Genomic DNA, 19,061 nt, shown 5'->3' on the forward strand with positions numbered 1-19,061 from the left:
CTTGAAGAAAAAAACAGCCTAATAAAATCAATACAATCAAAACAATTTATTTTATTTTATGTTATAGATCCATAACAATTTCAATCAATTTCAACAGTGTTCGAAGTTGTGCAAAATTTGTTATTGTCCTACACTGCCTCCTAGCGGACATATTCAGATCACCTCACCTCAAAAATTTTTTTTGTACGTTTAGAAATAATGCGATAAAAACACACTCATTCCTAATGTCATCCTATGTGATAGTATAGTGATATTTCCCAGAATCAGAGTCATATTGTTGAGCTGAGGCAACCACAGCACTTACAAGTGGTTTTCTGCATAAAAGACAGAAAGCCAGAGGAATGTCAATATCTTATATTACTTAAGTCATATTCAGTAAATTTCATTTATTGTAAGAATGGGATCAACACATTAAAATTTCAATCAAACAAAAGGAAAAATAAAAGTTTTGTGATTTGTTCCCAGATGAATAAATCAATGAAGCATGATTTTAAATCCTTAAAAATCGAATAAAAAGACAGAAAGATCTATTTACATTTCATGAAGTATAAAACACATAAAAACACACACAAGGTACGCTATCATAAAAATGTCAGTGAAGTAAACAAACAACATATCTATGACTACAATGTACAGCAAATGTTTATATAAAGCAGAGGGGATATTATTTCCTGAATGGAGAGCATTCAAAGTACCTTCTCTTCCCAAAAAAGTTTCTCATAGTGCAGAGTCATGTAAAAATAGCACTGGACATCTCAGTCCATACATAACTAAACAACTGCTTATAATCAGAGCAAATTCTATTTCCTCTCATAGATCAATCATAGTTTAATAAATTACATTTCTATTCATTTCTACAAAACACAGACGCAGGATTTAAATTCCTAAAACTAAACCTGCACTTTCACACATTTACAATGGTTGCTTTATAGCTTTTGAATATGTCTATGATCAACTAGAGTGGTAAGCTGGACAGGGAGGCACATCTCATCACATACACACTCATCCTGATTTGCATGAACTTAAACAGAAAAAAAATTGATCTAGGCACAGAATCTTGACGTTTCATCCAAAGTAGCACAGACTACACAACAAAAGATGATTTCTGTCTGAATTCTCCCTGAAAAAGACACACAAAACAGCATAAATATAATTATTTTCTCAGTACCACTACTACGTAGAAAAGGTTACAGTTAGAAAAAGATATTCAAAATCAACTATTGCAAAGAGAATTCAGGCTTAATTTCATATGCACAGCTGAGCAAGATGTGTGGTACTTACATCCCCATCATCCATATCATCCATTCTAGGCTGTGTGTAAACAGCTTGTTGTTTCGGCTTGCTGCAAGAGATCACGTAAATATATTTATTACATTTTTGAACTTTTTAGTAGCATCATATGTCAGGTATGAAGTTGTGTGTGCCACAGATAAGAAAATAAAGTCTTACCTCACTCTCTTTTCTGTGGAAGAAAATAAAAAAGCAAATAAGTCAAATAATTTTGAATTTCTAATTATTATAGTTAACTTCTTTCTCTCTCAAACACACACACACTTAAACAGTTAGAACTTACCTGGCAGATATCCCTTTTTACTGGCATACCAGAGACCAAAGAGGAGCAATGCCACTGCCAGCAAAGCCACAATAACTCCAGCAACAATGCCACCAACATTTAGATCACCTATAACAAAGAAAAACAACAAATTGAAGTCAATCAAAACATCTGTTAAAGAAGCGAATACTAGAAATATATACATATATTAAAAAACAAAAAAACAATCATACTTAGTTCTCCCTCTTTAGAAGTCAAAATGTGGTGTTTGGAATAAATTGAGAATTTTAAAGCCACAGCAAAGAGTGGGACTTGAGGCTTGTTTAAATAAAAAAATAATAAGTCTAAAGATTACATCAGCATACACACAAACGTACAATAATGTTTATTATAAGTACGCACTGCGGTTACGTCATCTGCTGCTTTAAAAGTTGAAACACTTTAAAGTCAAGTGGATTCTACTGGCCGTCAATGATCTTATTACTCAGCTGAAAAAAAAAATTCTGAAAGCCAATTCAATAATATCGTTCCTCTGTGTCATCACTGTGATCAGTGTCTTGTGGATTTTCATAGAATTAGAACGATTATTAAAATTTCACAGTTTTAAACCTCTCCTGCAGGATTTTTAAAATCCAATTTAAGGCTTGCACAAATAAAATGAATACCGTATGAGCAGGGTCGGGCACTATCCATGGTAACATATTAAACTGTAAAAATTACTCTAAAAACATGATTTAAAGCTCAAATACAGGTTTTCACAAAACAAAATGTTTTATAAAATGGTATCAATTATTATATTTAAAACACGTAAATATATCTTATTGTGTTAATTGTTTAGATTTTTAGAAGGGATATTAGCTTGTTATCGATCCACCAGTTCACATTTACAATGGCTTGACTGGAGTAAAAATACGGGTCAATTTTCACATTGGTCTGAACAAAACAGCAAATGGGCTTTTTTAAAAAATGCTAATTTGTTCCCTTCCAATAGGTGGCACTTTTGGAACACAGAAATAGAGCATTTTCTTCTGTAAGTACACTTTTTTTTTTTTCATCCAGTGATCTGCCAAGACCTTGCTCGCTAATCTAAGGTACGGTATTCTCCAAAGAATGGCTACACTTGTGATCAGAGGTCGAAAATGCAAAGTATGTTATTTGTGATAAGCTAAACGTGTTGCAATAGAGGTGTCACTAACAATATGACAAAGCATTTTAATCCAACAGATTGTTAAAGATCACAAACACGATTTAAATACTAACGTGATTCTATTCCTAAATTACAATGATTCATCTGTTTGATTCCTCAACCTTTCGTCCGTGCAGCACACAATCATACTAGTGCGATTTGAACATTCAAATCTGCGTTTGTGCTGCCGATGACCTAAAGAGAGCCACTGTCATGTAGGCTATATGAATGATGTATATGAACAGTTTCAGTCTTTCCAACCACACAGTTCATTATTTCTGTTACAAACATTTAAAAAACAAAAAAAAAACACAGAAGTACTGAGACAGAAGTTCATAGTCCAGATATAAACTCTGATATGTATGGTAGAGATTAAAATAGAGTAAATCATCCTTTTAAAAGTTCATTTGGCATTCCAAATAATGTAAAAGATGTATCAATTACGTTGTTAAGCCAGTTGATGGCGAAAGGGGGCTGTTAATAATGTATTTGTCTTTGATCATTCATTTAAAAACACTGATGTTTTGTACATGTGATTTTGTTTAGTTGTCTAATGTTTTTTTTTCTTCAGAATCGTAAGATTCTGTCACACCCCCCATTCAATGGTTTCAAAGCCCATGCCTTTCAGGCATTACAGGCAAGATCAAATGAAAATGCCATGGACACTTTTTTGAAGACAGTCGGTTCCCTTCATCCATCCATATTGTGATTGTCTTTGCGTCCCCAAATTTAAGACTTAAAATTATGATTAAGACTTCTATTGTACCATTTAAGGCATTTAAGACTTTTTATGGCCTTAAATTTGATACAATTAAATTTAAAGACCCACGGAAACCCTAGAATAGGCCTTTTTAGCACCCTACTAACCTATAAGTTATGATTTATAAAAAAGAAAGTACTTGAGACCAAATCTGCAGCATCAAGAATTATTCATTTAGTTTCTTGTATGTTGTCTGACAGATGTCTGCTGTATTGCGACTACAATATCTGCCTTTATGGTGAAAAGTGAAGATCATTGCACTGTGTGACCCCTTAGATCTTCTCAAAGTTTCCTTTTACACGTGCCAAAGTCTCACCAAGGGAGATGGCAGCACTGCGTCTTTGGAATAGCCTCCCTCTGTTATGAAATCCTGTGACTCCATCAAGTGTTTTAAATCTATGTTGAAGACTCATCTATTCTCTGCTGCTTTTAACTGTTCTTAGCTTCATGGGGTTTGTGTAGCGTTATGTTGTATTTTATGGGGTGTGTGTGTGCATGTGTGTGGTTGAAATTCTGGGTCTGTAAAGCACTTTGGTCAACTTGTGTTGCTTTTAAACGTGCTATAGAAATAACTGATCGATTGATTGATTGTTTAATTTTTTGTCTGTGACTACTTCCAATGCTCAACGTTTTGAAAAACATGTTGTAAACTGAAGCTGTCGATGCTCTTAACAGAACACTCTTCTTTCTTAAATTTTGTATTCAAGAAAACAGAGTAGGGGCAATAGTCTGGAAACACAAACATTCTTCCATACTCTGTTTTCATTTTTCCACACTTATCCAGATCCTTCAAAACAAACTGCATACTGTGCAAGAACCCTGACTTACGGACTTCCATGCGCACTTCATCTCCACGCTGAGGGACGCCTTCTCCATTACTGGCCTCACAGAAATATGAACCGGTATCCAGCTTGGACACACTCGGGAACTCCTAATCCCACAAATAAACAAATTTTACAAAAATTAAACAAGCCTCCGTAATTTATACACAGACATTAATTATATAAGCTATTATGTATTTCGTATTATTATTGATGAACACTCACCAGGTTACCATTGAAAACGTTCATCTTGTAGGTGAGGTTCTTAAAATTGGGGAACTTGCTTGGATCATCAGGGAGGGGAGTGCCATCTTTGTACCACTTATAAGTGGATGGAGGAGAGCCATCTGCATCGAAACAGGTCAGGCGGACGTTACTGCTTGTTGTCACCGATGTAGGAATTCTGGATACGGGCTTGGAAGGAGGCACTGTAGTGGAGGGAATTAAAGTGGGAATGACAAGGCTGATTCATGTGTTACGTCATTTCTTCAAAGCTATATTCTGTGCTACCCATCGTTAAATATAAGCAACACCAAACTTTCATACTATGTATCATTTTTTCTAAATACATTGTATTCCACAGAAAAATAAATGCATACAGGTTTGGAACGCCTGTGATTTGTTATAACATCAGTGACAGCTCTCAGGTTGTAAGTTTTCCTCTATATAATACTATATAATTTACCAAGGACTGTGACTTTGATGCTACCCTCGCCATATCCACTATTGCCAGACACCTCACAGTCATAGTCTCCAGTGTCTGCTCGTGTCAACTTGTTAAATCTCAGTCCTCCATCATACACAGTGATACGACCTTCATATTTACCTGGAGAAAGAAATAAAAAAACCTAATTAAGGAAAAAATATTGCACAATGCTATATATTTTCCTCCATTTAACAAACAATAAGATAATGCTACTGCAAGGTTATATCAATAAACTGGATGACAACAGTAAAGATTTTATCCATACCAGTTGGTTTGTTATCAAAGTACATTAATGTTTGAGAGCCCTTGAGATCCTTAAACTTCCATTCTATTCTGGGTGTTGATCCAAAGTCAGCAGTGTAGGAACATTTCAAGTCAACTCCTGAAAAAAAAGTAACACTTTGTGCATAAGTGTTTTTCACATCAAAAACGGAATGCTTAAACGATTTCATTTTGATTACTATTCGATTTAATATTCAAAGCCTACGGCACTACATTACATTTTCTTTATTATTTATATCCGACTGCTCGCTGACACATAGAAACAGTTATAACTGAAAGACTAACAAACAGAAAAAGCAAAACAAAACTTACCGTCATTTTCTTTCACTTTTGCTGCAGGACTAACAGTAACCGTAAAAGCGGCATGAAGGCCTGTAGATAGGAATATTCATTCTTAAAAATCACATTAAACACATAAATTGCATTAACAGTTGTGCCTGACGTGAAATGATGTTCAGACATCATCTTCATCTAAGCCGACCACTTTTTTTTTTTTTATGTAATAGAAACATCAGAACAAAAACAATCTAACCCTAGAGCCATGTTCATTCAGACATCACAGAAAAATAAATGTAATTCCTGAAACCATCCAAATGCTGAATATTTCAACACTGAAGGAAACCTATTACTTTTTAACCATATTAAAAAACAAACATGTGAATTATTCATAGGTTTACACACAACCCATGTAATCTTCTATGTCATGTGTTCTATAGACCACATTACTCTAGACCACAAACCTTTTCACAGACACTCTAGAAAGGTTTGTAAAACTGTACATTTTTCAAATTTATATATCAAATGTGTTTTAGACAGAAATCTTTTCATAGAAATGCACAGTTTTTACAAACATGTCAACAAAAGATATGTTTGCACTGTTGGGTTACTATCAAAAACAGAAAAAATAGGTCTATTTAAAGAAAAATACTCATCAAACGTGCTATAAAAACCACAACGTCAGTGTAATGTGGGAGGGTTTATCAAAAAGTTGACCCATTTTTTTTCTACCACAGAAATTAAAACGTTATGGCAGTTACAACTGCTTTTCAACTGCTATTCTGAAAGAATAAATAAACAACATAATGCATGAGTTATAAAATGTGAATTCGTATAGCATATTCACTGAATGAATGTGAATTAATTCACACTCATTCACAAACATTTGCTTGTCGCTCAAAAATTCCTTCAATCATCATTATTAAGTTTTCCAGGCTATTTGCCGTTCTGAACCTGTGTTTCCCATGTGAACTTGTGGGTAACCGGTATAAACAAACACGACACTCAAATATTCTGAATTCATGAAGACACAGTTTCTCTGTCTGCTCAACAAGATGTTGTTTGTGTGTGAGCGAAGTTGATGCTATCAACAATTAGATGTGGCCGCGTTACTGGTTGACCATGATCAATAATAATAATAAAAAAACACTTTTACGTTACTAAAATACCGTGCTTTTTTGTTAATTGGTTTTATTTGGTCACGCGTTCTGGATTGCGTTTCAGCTGTCACAATTTCCTGGTAGGTGCGCTCGGGTTTCGGATGGGGGATGGGTGAGGTGGAATAACAGGTTTTCCAGGTGATACCGTCGAGCCGTGAAAGGCCTTCTTTTACATTTAAACAGCAATACAACGCTATTTAAAATGCCAGTGCCTATTCTACCTAAACACAAAACCTAAGTTACGATAATTAGGTACCGTAAACAAGCTACGCATGAATCGCTGTATCGAATCATATTTCGAACTGCTCTTAGTTGACTCGGTTCACTGATTCATTTGAGTCATTGCTTAAGAATGTGAATATGGTCAAATACTTCAACCAGTTCATTTTTAAGTGGTTACTCGGAAACGTTCTCAGCAAGAACCGATTCAAAATAACGATTCGTTACGAATTTTTTAAATAAGGCCACATTTGAGAGCACAGTTTTCTCTTCTTGCAAACCTATACTGAATAAACTAAATTAAACGCTAAATGCGCAAATTATAATGCATTTTTAATTTAATAAGAATGAGAAAACACTGATGAAATGTTTTAGCAATAACGTTTGTAAACATTAAAAGCTTTTATATTAACAGATCAAATAATAATTTACTGAATAATTTACGTCAGTCAATGACAGGACGTAATAAACAACAAAAAAATGTAAACATGATTCAAACACTGAAAACATGGACTTTTACCTGTGACTGAGATAGAGAGGCACACAAAGACGAAGGTCAACATATCCACAAACAATGCTTCCAAAATATTCCTTCCTTTTTTTGGGAAAAAAAAAATACCTGGTTTTATATTACGTTACGAGAACTTTTATGAAGTTCTGTATCTGCTAGGCCCTCGCAAAGCTGAGTCAAGATAAGCCGAAAGGTTGAAACTAAACGCCCTTCCGAGTGATACTGTTTTTTACCTGTACCGCGCACGATTGGTTGCATACATAATGACACTCCCGCTGCGTGACGTCATAAAAGTAAACGCAGGTTCAGGGAAGACTTACTGCTTCTCAGAAGAAACCCGGCTTGGGAGTTCAAACCGTAGCTTACAGGTCCTTCCTTTGAATTCTATATGCATACTTAGTAGGTCACCCACATGATAAGATCATAAGGAACAAACTTGACAGGGGAGAGTGAAGAGTTCAGACGGGTCATGTCATATAAGACTTTGGATATTTATTATTTAAATTCATGTGTAAAATCATTTAATATTCAAAACCCAATACACTTTGTTAAAATGATGTCCAGCATTGTAAAGGTCACATTTCAATTCAAACGAATATCTTGTTCTTGCATTAATAAGAACAATGTAGCTGGAACTCATAAAGAACTCATAGCCTAGACTATCATGATTTCAAAGGAACAGGAAGTTGATAAGTTGTCACTAGAATGAAAAATTCACAGGTGCTGGAAAATGAAACAAAAGTGGCTGATATTTTTCATATGGTTGTTTTTTACAGACACTAACAGTAAACATGACACTAGTAGCACGCTTCTCCCTGACTCACCACAGTATGTAAATGTGGTTTAGCATTTCTGGTGGGGATGGGCAGAGATATTATCAAATCAGCTGTGTGAAGACTGGTTACCATAGTACCAGCAGTTGTGTCTGTGTAAGTAACAACATAATAGTGTCAGGCTTCAGATGTTTTTTTTGTTCGTTTTTTTTTTTAAATAAAATATGCAATATTTTGTTCACTGACATTTCTGATTTTCTTTACTTGTTGAAAGGATAGCCTAATATAGAAATGGAGCACATTGTTCCTTTTTTCCACTCAGAGTCCATTTTTATACTCAGTTTATTAGTTCACTGAAACATTTAAGCAGTCTACCATGTGTTATAGGAGGAACATTCCCCACAACTCATTGTTATTGTTAGTTATATTTCATCAAAACTGATAATAGCTTCAGGTGTTTAAGAATAATAGTTTCTGTCTTACTTCCTCCTTCCTCATGTATATGTGTGTTCAATATGTTTGATTTTCTGACGACAGCACTGTAAAAATGTATGGAAAAAACTGGCAGCTGTGGTTGCCAGAATTTTTACGGTAAAAATAAGGTAGCAACATTTTAGGTTTTACAGATTTAAATACATTTAAATACTGTAATTTCCTTAACTGATGTAATGACAATATACCAACCTACTGAAGTGCTGAAAACTGTTTAGTACCTTTGCAGGACACTGATAACCACCAAAGGCAGGTGGTGATGGAAAGTCACATGATGAACCAAAACCCACCACAAGCAGCTTTTAAATACTAACATATATAGAAGGTGCACAGTGTAATTCACACAAACACTAAATACCATCATGGTAAGACACATGAAACTGAAATAATCCAATAAACATTACTTTAACAACATTAGATGTTACATACAACACTAATGTACACAACTGATAAGAAATAAACTGAGAAGAAACATAGTTATTTTAATGAAAAAACAATGTGAAATGCAGGAAATTCTGGAAATTTAAATCAAATTTATTTAAATCAATGTGATAAAAGAGTTTGGTCAAAAGTAATCTAAAAGTAATCAAAAAGTAGGCCAATTATATTACCTAAAATGTGTAATGTAATGGATTCCGTGGACTACATTTTTTATCATGTAATTTGGAATCAGTAACAGACTACAGTTTTTAACTAATGCATTGTAGGGGTGAGTGGGGCACAAACTAATGCTGGGTTAGTTGTAACACACACAGTTTAAACATTTACACACATAGCATAACAAACCTAGGGTATTTACTAGTTGCCATATTACAGGTTTTCTGCAGTGATGCCATAGAAGAACCAGTTTTGGTTCCCCAAAGAACCTTTCAGTAAACAGTTCTTAAAAGAACCTTTTTGAAGAACATTTTAAAAATCTAAAGAAGCTTTTTTGACTATAAAGAACCTTTTCTGCATTTAAAAGTTTCTATGGATGTTCAAGGTTCTTCATGAAGCCATCAATGCCAATAAAGAACCTTTATTTTTAAGTGTAGAGAAAAAATTGTGGCAAAATTCCAAAATCTTCTGAAGATATTGCAGAACATTTGCCATAGCAAAGTATTTTTTTTGTGTGTTTTTAATCTGCTATTATTTTAATCCCCAATTAGTATCAGTATAGCAGTACATATTGCATATATAGCAGAAGTCACTAACCAGTTTTAAATTGGAAACATTATAAGACTGCGTTACAATGTGCCGTGCTATTATTAAAACTATGCTATTCTATGACATTAGATTATGATGCAATTTACATGAATGACTTTGATGAATTTTACTGAGAAACCATGAATAGAGAAAATGTTCAATAAGAGAATGAGAGTCAACATTTAATGTTCAGAAATTATTATTTCAAGAAATGTAAAGTATTTTGGCTCATCTCTTTGTCTCCTGCTCTGTGAGGGTTGTGTGTGGAGGGAGGGGAGTGTTGTGTTCATCTTTTTGCTCACATTGCACTCTTAAAAATAAAGGTTCTTTATTGACATCAGTTGTTCTATCAAGAACCTTGAACATCCATGGAACCTTTCGAATGCAGAAAACGATCTTTAGACTTTTATAATGTTCTTCAAAATGGTTATTTAGGAGGTGTTCACTGAAAGGTTATTTGGGGAACCAAAAATAGTTCTTCTGTCACTGCAAAAGCACTCTTTTGGACCCTTTTTTTTTTTAGAGTATGTTTTGAACTATGCTGTACAGCTGTATGTTGCAATCAGGACCCTCCCAAGGATGGTGTCCTGGTTGCAAAGAGTTTATTTCCAAACTTCAAAATCAGTTTATTTTTAATTCTGATGCCATTAGTTTATATGAAAAAGTTAATAATTTTATTTTATTGACAAAATATTTTAGTTAATCTTGTATATTTTTTAATAGATCAAACATGATCATGTTACAACATGCCCCTCAGATGTTATATTGTGCTCCACCGATGGGGCATGTTGTCACATTTCACCTGCATTCTTTTGGGGTAAATAAAGAAAAAAGTATACACTGTACTTGTGAAACAAAACCACATATGTGACCCTGGACAACAAAACCAGTCAAATATCTACATGGAACATGATCTGTACTTAATATCCTAATGATTTTTGGCATAAAAGAAAACTGGATCATTTTGAACCTTACAATGTATTGTTGGCTATTTCTACAAATACCCATGCTACTTTAGACTGGTTTTGTTGTCCAGGGGCACATATTTGTACTAGACAAGTGTGAAGTTAATGTGGAATAAAAATTATATTCTCAAAGCCCCACGTGGATTTACATAAACTGAGAAAGTCAAAAAGTGTGAAGTTGTGCCCCACTCTCTCCTATTAATGTACGTATGTCATGTATGGTCAATCAAAACCAAAATAATCAACTTACTGAATGCTGGATTCAAAACCACCTTCAAAAACAAAGTAAAAAAAAATGGAAATTACAGGCTGACCCAACTTTAATGAATTTCATCAAAGCAACTCAATCAGGTCTGCATTAACAATAGGGCTTGGCAGTATAGCTACATGGTCCAAGTCATAGCTTTCTGAAGATTCCCAGCTTACAAGGTGTAATTACAAGTTCTATGAGCATGTGAGCACATAATAGATCCAAGTAAATTGTCATGCCTAATTTATGGTAATTACGACATGGCGTGAACACAGCTTGGTGTGTCTGGAGAACAACTTTGTTCTCCAGTGTACCTGTTGTCACCTTCATTTGCACCAAAGCAGGTGAAACTGATTCAGATTGTTACCTTATTTTTATATATACACTGCTCAAATATTTCACTACTATGTATATCATGAACAAAATGACTAAAAAAAATGTTTTTTTCTACTCAGATTTACCAAGCACCCTAAGCCTGATGGTATTCTTGTCAAATCCACCATTGCCAGAAACCTCACAGATATAGTCACCAGTGTCTGCTCGCATCACCTTGTTCAATCTCAATCTTCCATCAAACGCAGAGATACGACCTTCATATTTACCTGCAGAAAGAAAAAAGAGCCATAATGTTACATCTTTTCTTTATTTTAATTTCAATACACATCAACGCACATTAAGTAAATGCTACTGCAAGGTTACAATTAAGACACTGGATGACAAAAGTAAAGATTTGATCCATTCCAGTTGGCTTGTTATTAAAGTAGATTAACGTTTGAGAGCCCTTGAGATTCTTCCAGGTGTAGGACTTTTCAAGTCACCTCCTGAAAAAAAGTAATACTTTGTGCATAAATGTTTTCACATCAAAAACTGTTTTTCCCTGAGCTATTACTATTTTATAGTGCAAAACCTATTCAGACACAGGTGTAAATTTCTCCAATATTTCTATTTAATTGCTTACTGACACACAGAAATGATTAGGCTATAATTAAAAGACAAAGATAAACAAAAAAAAAGAAAATGGAACTTACCTTCATTCTCTTTCACATTTATTAAGGGATTATCAATGCTAACCTTAAAAGTTTGAATGCCTGTAGACAGAAAGAGAGTTTTTCGTCATAATTAACATCAGTAAGAAAGAATTCTTTGAAACACATTAAATGCATTATAAAACAAATCACAATAACAGTCATATCCAGAGTGCAATGATGGTTAGACATTATCTTTAACTAGGCCACTTATTTGTCTGTTTATTAAACCCTGTTCATTTCAATATTTAAGAAACTCTATAATTCTTCAAAACAGTTTTTAAACAGCATTTAATCTGCTAATTTATTCTGAATACTTAATACACACCTTAGCTGGATACTGGCAAAAACAAAATAATGATTGGTTATCAAATTAGTTTCTATGAAACTAGGCTCCATTTGATATGTGATTGATATGTATTTTCATTCAAATAAACTCTAAATAAAGCAATAAATTGTACTATATGAATTAGTCATGTATTATTAATTCAATAATTAATAGAGAGATCCTGATATTTACCCACAAGCCCAGTTTTTTTTAGCCTGTTTTGCATTTTGAGTTGCTGGATATGATCTCCAACTTACTAACATTGACTACTTGCTCTCTTGATGCTATTCCAACTACATTGCTCAATAACATGCTTGATTCTGTTGTGTTTAATATTCTCTCTGTTAACAGTTCTTTACAAGTCCATCTTGTTTCAAACATGCAGTAGTTCATCCATTGCTTAAAAAGATCTTGATCCATCTTGATCCATCTGATTATAACAATTACAGACCCATAACTGCCTTTTTTATCAAAATGATTGGAAATGATTGAATCATTTATCCCCTTACTTAAAGGGGTCATTGGATGCTCAAGTTGATATGATTATTTAGGGTCTTAATGAAATGTCTATAATATACTTTGGTTCATAAAAAAGATTCATAAAAAAACCCTTATACTCACTTCTGCTGTAAGTGAAGCTGGATCATGAATGATTTGCGCGAACATAGACACATTTATGTAGATCGGGAGGCGCATTCCCTTCACAAACAAACATAATCCACTGCATCTTCGGTGGCTCAGATGTCGGGAGTAAATGATGACCACTACGTTCATTATTACATCCAGCAACACAACACCTCAATCGCTCAATTCTTGTTTAACATCCCTGCTCCAGCATCAAAACAATGGAGGTGGGACTGTTGCAGCTGATCTAAAGGTAAGACGCTCGTGTCAATCAACTATCGCGGGAGTGGTCACACCGACAGGCATCTGAGAATGGCTTGATTTGAAAAAGGGGATATTATTTTTACAGATTAATTAAAAACCACTGCATGGATTTTTATCATTATAGGGTAGATTTGTACATACACTGCCAAAACACATTAATGTTCAAACAACATGAAAAACTGGACTTAGCATCTGATGACCCCTTTAATTCTTTTCAGTCTGGCTTCAGAGCAAAGTATAGCAGCTTGTAGGGTGATGACATTTTTCTTTAGTCAAATCACAACAAAACTGAAATCATCTTATTTGGCCCCCCTCAATTTTTCAACAGTTTTAGTTTTGATTTAAGACTGTTGCAAGCTAATATCTGCACTCATGTAAAGAACTTTGATCCAGGGTTAAACTTTGACAAGTAAACAAATTCTTTGGTTAAAGACAGCTCTTTCCAACTTAGCTGACTTACCTTTTCTCTCAGGCCTACTGATAACTCGGCTATGTTAGCTTAAGCCATGTTTTATTGGTTAATTTCATTTGCCATTGTGGGTTTTAATTTAAAATGTTATTGTTCACTTGCCTTAGATATTTAGATGTTTTAATACATTTTTAAACTATTGTATCTGTATGATTGTATATTATCCTTATTTTATTGTCTACTGTGAAGCACCTTGGTCAGCATTCATGTTTTAAGGTGCTATACAAAAACTATCTTGACCGTGACTAAAGAAAAGAGAGAGAAACTGTATCAACAAAACATCTAATTTTCAAAATTTCAAAAATTTCGGCTAAAAGTTTAGGCTGAATAATTTACAGCAGACAGAACACAGCAGTCAGTGATATGACATAACAAAAAAGATAAACAAATGGACACGTAAACATGGACTCCTACCTGTGACTGAGATAGAGAGGCACACAAAGACAAAGGTCAACATATTCACTCTGAAATTATACAAAATATTCCTCTTTTTTAACAAATGACTGTTTTTATATTGTATTACTGGAACTTTTATGAAGTTGTGTATTTACTAGGGAAATCATAGGGCCCTATGTCTATATTAAGGTGTACATGTATATATTAAAATATGTTGAAAATATGTAAAATATTTATATAATATACATTATATACAAGTGTTAATGTATTGTATACAATTACATACAATACATACAATTTTTTAAATATATACATGTGTGTATTTATATATATATGTACACATAACAAAATGTAAACAAACTTTTACTCTGAATCGATTAATCATAACTAATCGTTTTGCAGCTCTACTTCACATACAGTATGCAAGTTGTTTACATATCAAAAGTCAATGCTGCTGATGAACTTGAAGACAACAGAATTAGTAACAACAGTATAGTTGTAATCCATACCATTTATTTAAGGCATGCCATATTAAATGCTACTGAAAGGTGTTTTGAAGACAAGTTGTGCAACATAATCTGTCATTTTCATTTCTAGATACAATACTCAAATTTAAATTCTTTAAGGTAAAGTATTGCACTTTCAGACCCGGAGGAGGGCCAAGTGCTTGAAGAACCAGCTTCGGAATTCACAGGCCGGAGAAAAAATTCATCTGCATTTTATGTCTGACAAATGCATGTAAATGCAAAATACAGGTGAAAATATTGAACATAGTACTAAAAATGCTAAATCCTAGATTCTAGTTAATCACTTTCAGTATATACAATTAAGACTAAAAACATCTGAAATCATGACATGAAATAAAGTCATGGATTCAGAGCAGTGATGTTGAATGGTATTTAAGGTTCTTGTCCAAGTTTTTGCAGCTCCAGCTTTAACTTGGTTATTTCTAATTCTAGTTTTTGTATCTCTAGTTTTAGTTTCACCTCTTGCAACATGTATACACCATACTGTTTTTCCACCATGCGGTTAATGGTGTTCATGTTTAGGACTTTCTGGGTCTCCATGCTCAAGCTGCCCTTCACAGCTGACACTTGGCTGTTGTCCTCATCATCTATATAACAAAACCAAAATTAGCCAAACAGTAGTTATGTTACAGAGAGATTAAAACACATAGTTTGTTGAGTTATAGACAATCCAAACAGTGATGATTATCTAAATCAAAGGTACTAAAACAGCTTTCTTGGCTACCGATCAGTTAGGAAAACAACACTCACAAGATTTTCCAAGTAGAGCTGGGATAATGGCAATCAGAAGTGATGTTTCTTCTGGCCTGCTCTCACTGACTCCGATGATTCCCCAAAACATGTAAGATTCCTCTCCATACACTTCTATAACTTTCTATTGTCTTTTTATGTATAATGTTTGGTTGTCCTCCTGTTACTGTATTGTTTCTTTTAAATATCTCATTCTTTCTGAACATATGTAACAAGATATTCATTAAAAAGTATGTTTTTTTTTAACATTATATTCTGCTGAAACGCAATTACAGTTAGGTTAATGGCTAGCATTGTATTAAAATAAATGAGGCGGAATATCTAATCAAACATGACAATGTGGAAATAGCTACGTAAAGTTTTGTAGAGCAGTGACAACTGAAGTGAACTGACTAGTATGAAAAATAACAATTTATTTGATAATATGTTGATAATACATTGAGAGTGCATCCTCTGGTGACTCTGGAAGACCTGTAGCTGCCACTTAGTGTGTAAATGTGCAGTTATTATTTGAAAGCAATGACAATGTTACTTACAGACTTCCATGTGTACTGCATCACCAGCCTGTGGGGCGCCTTCTCCATTACTGGCCTCGCAGAAATATGAGCCAGTATCCACTTTAGACACACTTGGGAACTCCTGATCACACAAAGAAACCAATTTTACAAATATAATTTATCTTTCAATACAATGACAAGGTATAAGCCTAGAATTATACTATCATTTAAATGATAGCAATACAAAGTACTGAATATGTTTTGACAATTGATTTTCAATCATTTGCTGTGTCGGCCTTTATGACCACCTTCCTAATATTGCGCTGGCCTCCCTTTTGCTGCCAAAACAGCCCTGACCCATCGAGGCATGGACTCCACTAGACCCCTGAAGGTGTGCTGTGGTATCTGGCACCAAGATTTTAGCAGCAGATCCTTTAAGTCCTGTAAGTTGCGAGGTGGGGCCTCCATGGATTGGACTTGTTTTTTTAGCACATCTCACAGATGCTTGATTACATTGAGATCTGAGGAATTTGGAGGCCAAGTCAACACCTCAAACTCATTGTTGTGCTCCTCAAACCATTCCTGAACTATTTTTGCTTTGTGGCAGGGCGCATTATCCTATGAAAGAGGCCACAACCACCAGGGAATACCATTGAAAGGGTGTACATGGTCTGCTTGATATATATATATGTGTGCGCAGATCACTCACCAGGGTACCATTAAAAATGTTCATCTTGTAGGTGAGGTTCTTAAAATTGGGGAAATTGCTTGGATCCTCAGGGAGTGGAGTGTTGTCTTTGTACCACCTATAGGTGGATGGAGGGGAGCCATCTGCGTCAAAACAGGTCAGGCTGACGTTACTGCCTTTTGTGACTGATGAAGGAATTCTGGATACAGGCTTGGAAGGAGGCACTGTAGTCGAGGGAATGACAGTGGGAATGACAAGGTTTGGCATATTACATTATTTCATCAAAGCAGTAATCTTTGCAAAATAAGCGTTTTTTACAACTCAAATTTACCGATGACTATAAGCTTGATGGTCTGTTCGTCATATCCACCATTGCCAGAAACCTCACAGTCATAGTCTCCACTGTCTGCCTGTGTCACCTTTTTAATTAGAAGTCCTCCATTATACACAGCAATACGGCCTTCAAATTCAGCTACAAAAAGAAAAAGGATAAGCAGTGCTATATCTTTTCTTCATGTTCATTTCAACAAGACACATCAACACACAATAAGCAAATGCTACTGCAAGGTTACAATGATGACACTGCATGACCTTTTTTATCCATACCAGTTATCTTTCTATTATAGTAGACAAAAAACACATAGCCCTTGAGATCCTTGAACTTCCATTCTATTCTGGGATTTACTCCGAAGTCTTCAGTGTAGGAACATTTCAAGTCAGCTCCTGAAAAATCACATCAAAAACTGAATCCTTTAATAATCCAAAACAGTTTTTACTATTCTCTAGTGCAAAACCTATAGATACATCAATTTTTTTTCACTATTTTTATTTAGCTGATTACTGCCATACAGAAACAAACAGGGTGTAACTAAAAGACAAGTATAAACAGGAAAAAGGAGGTGAAACTTACCCTCATTCTCTTTTGCTTTTACTAAGGGACTACCAACAGTAACCGTAAAAGCGGCATTCAGGCCTGTAGACAGAAAGAGAGCTTTTTAAGCCTTAATTACATCAGTAAGAAATCTTTGAAATGCATGAAATGCATTAAATGGATTAGAAATCACATTAACATTCATATCCAGACTGGAATGATGTTTAGACTATCTTCATCAAGGCCGGCCACTTATTTTTCCATTTAACAGAAACATCAGGGCAAGAAAATTAACATGTGAGTTCGAAACCTGTTAAGCAGACTCATAAAAATATAATATATTATTGCTGAAACAATGTAAATGAGTACTTCAACATTCAAGGAAACATATTACTCTTCAAAAGTATTAAAACAGTATGTTATTTTACTATTTTCTATAATAGTATTTGATCAGTTAGTGTAATTATGCCACATTTGTGAACGGTGCACAGTGATGATTTTCACGTTTTCTGTTATTGTACTTATAGCATCCAAATAAACTAATCAAAACAATAAATTCTACTATACGGATCAGTAAATTATTATGAATTCAGTAGAAAACACTGATGGAAACTGTATTAACAAAATATTTTCAACATTCAAAGTTTAGGCTGAATTATTCACAGACAGAAGACAGCAGTCCATAATTCGACGCGATACAAAAAATACATATTGTGTAAACAAATACTGAAACCATGGAGTAGCCCACCTGTAACTGAGATAGAGAGGCACACAAAGACGAAGGTCAACATATCCAGTCTGAAACGATACAAAATCTTCTAGAATGTTTGTCTTATTAAAATGATAACTTTTAGATTATTTTAACAGAACTTTACTGCAGTTGTTTATTTGTTAGGTCTCTATAAACTTTGAGAAGTTAAGCTTGAAAGGCTACTAGGTTACTGTGTTACCTGTACCGCGTGTGTGATTGGTTGGAAACGCTACACTGTGACGTTCCAGCTGCATGACGCGATGAAAGTAAACAGATTCAAGGGTAGTCAAATAATTGGAAATCGTTCTCAGAATGAACCCTGTTTAGGAGTCCAGACTGTTCTATATGGGTCTTTGTGTTCTATATATACTGTACATACTTGGTAGGTTACCCACATGATAAGATGTACAGGAACAAACATGTCAAGGGTGAGCAAACAAGTTAGAGATTAAGATAGTTTTTTTTTTTTTTTTTTTTTTTTTTGTGAAAAATCATTTAATAATAAAAAATTAAGACTTTGAAATAACTAAATTAAAATTGAAATATTGCTTGTCATATCTTAAGACAAAGCTGAAAAAAACAATAGAACCTTCACAGAAAATTCTAATGGTTTCCACTACAAATATCATTACAATCATGAATCCTGAATGCTGACTAGTGTGTAAAAACAAAAGAAAAGTGTATGGAATTTTTGATATCATTGTTTTTTTTTTTCATTATCCCTCTTCACCAC

General features: G+C 34.3%; 2 protein-coding genes across 3 annotated transcripts; both read right to left on the reverse strand.

Moving 5' to 3' along the window:
• Positions 1-31: 31 nt before the first annotated feature.
• Positions 32-14,326, reverse strand: f11r.1 (F11 receptor, tandem duplicate 1). 2 transcript variants are annotated; one of them, XM_051110684.1, is made up of 10 exons: positions 14,263-14,326; positions 5,620-5,679; positions 5,291-5,407; positions 5,005-5,145; positions 4,545-4,747; positions 4,327-4,429; positions 1,574-1,681; positions 1,450-1,462; positions 1,282-1,342; positions 32-1,120 (listed from the first exon to the last, which is right to left on the reverse strand). In XM_051110684.1, exons 1-10 carry the CDS (start codon positions 14,303-14,305, stop codon positions 1,085-1,087), a joined length of 885 nt encoding a protein of 294 aa, XP_050966641.1. In that variant the 5' UTR covers positions 14,306-14,326; the 3' UTR covers positions 32-1,084. The 2 variants fall into 2 exon arrangements, with proteins under 2 accessions (XP_050966641.1, XP_050966640.1); XM_051110683.1 differs by lacking the exon at positions 14,263-14,326 and adding an exon at positions 7,483-7,712.
• A 411-nt stretch (positions 14,327-14,737) lies between these two features.
• Positions 14,738-18,534, reverse strand: f11r.2 (F11 receptor, tandem duplicate 2). Its single transcript, XM_051110686.1, has 7 exons — positions 18,326-18,534; positions 17,617-17,679; positions 17,313-17,429; positions 17,038-17,178; positions 16,728-16,930; positions 16,058-16,160; positions 14,738-15,358 (listed from the first exon to the last, which is right to left on the reverse strand). Exons 1-7 carry the CDS (start codon positions 18,366-18,368, stop codon positions 15,144-15,146), a joined length of 885 nt encoding a protein of 294 aa, XP_050966643.1. The 5' UTR covers positions 18,369-18,534; the 3' UTR covers positions 14,738-15,143.
• Positions 18,535-19,061: the final 527 nt, after the last annotated feature.

This window comes from Labeo rohita, chromosome 5 (genome assembly GCF_022985175.1).
Source record: "Labeo rohita strain BAU-BD-2019 chromosome 5, IGBB_LRoh.1.0, whole genome shotgun sequence".
In the NCBI taxonomy this organism is placed as follows: Eukaryota; Metazoa; Chordata; class Actinopteri; order Cypriniformes; family Cyprinidae; genus Labeo; species Labeo rohita.

What these genes read in the sequence shown, in the direction of transcription:
- f11r.1 (XM_051110684.1), bottom strand. Translation starts at nt 14,305, where the DNA reads ATGTTGACCTTTGTCTTTGTGTGCCTCTCTATCTCAGTCACAG. An exon ending in TGAAGTGCGCATGGAAGTCC is followed by an intron (nt 1,682 to 4,326) that starts GTAAGTCAGGGT and finishes TCTTTGTTATAG; the next exon opens with GTGATCTAAATGTTGGTGGC. An exon ending in ATGATATGGATGATGGGGAT is followed by an intron (nt 1,121 to 1,281) that starts GTAAGTACCACA and finishes TGTCTTTTTCAG; the next exon opens with GGAGAATTCAGACAGAAATC.
- f11r.2 (XM_051110686.1), bottom strand. Translation starts at nt 18,368, where the DNA reads ATGTTGACCTTCGTCTTTGTGTGCCTCTCTATCTCAGTTACAG. An exon ending in AAAAGCAAAAGAGAATGAGG is followed by an intron (nt 17,430 to 17,616) that starts GTAAGTTTCACC and finishes GTGATTTTTCAG; the next exon opens with GAGCTGACTTGAAATGTTCC. An exon ending in CTATAATAGAAAGATAACTG is followed by an intron (nt 17,179 to 17,312) that starts GTATGGATAAAA and finishes TTCTTTTTGTAG; the next exon opens with CTGAATTTGAAGGCCGTATT.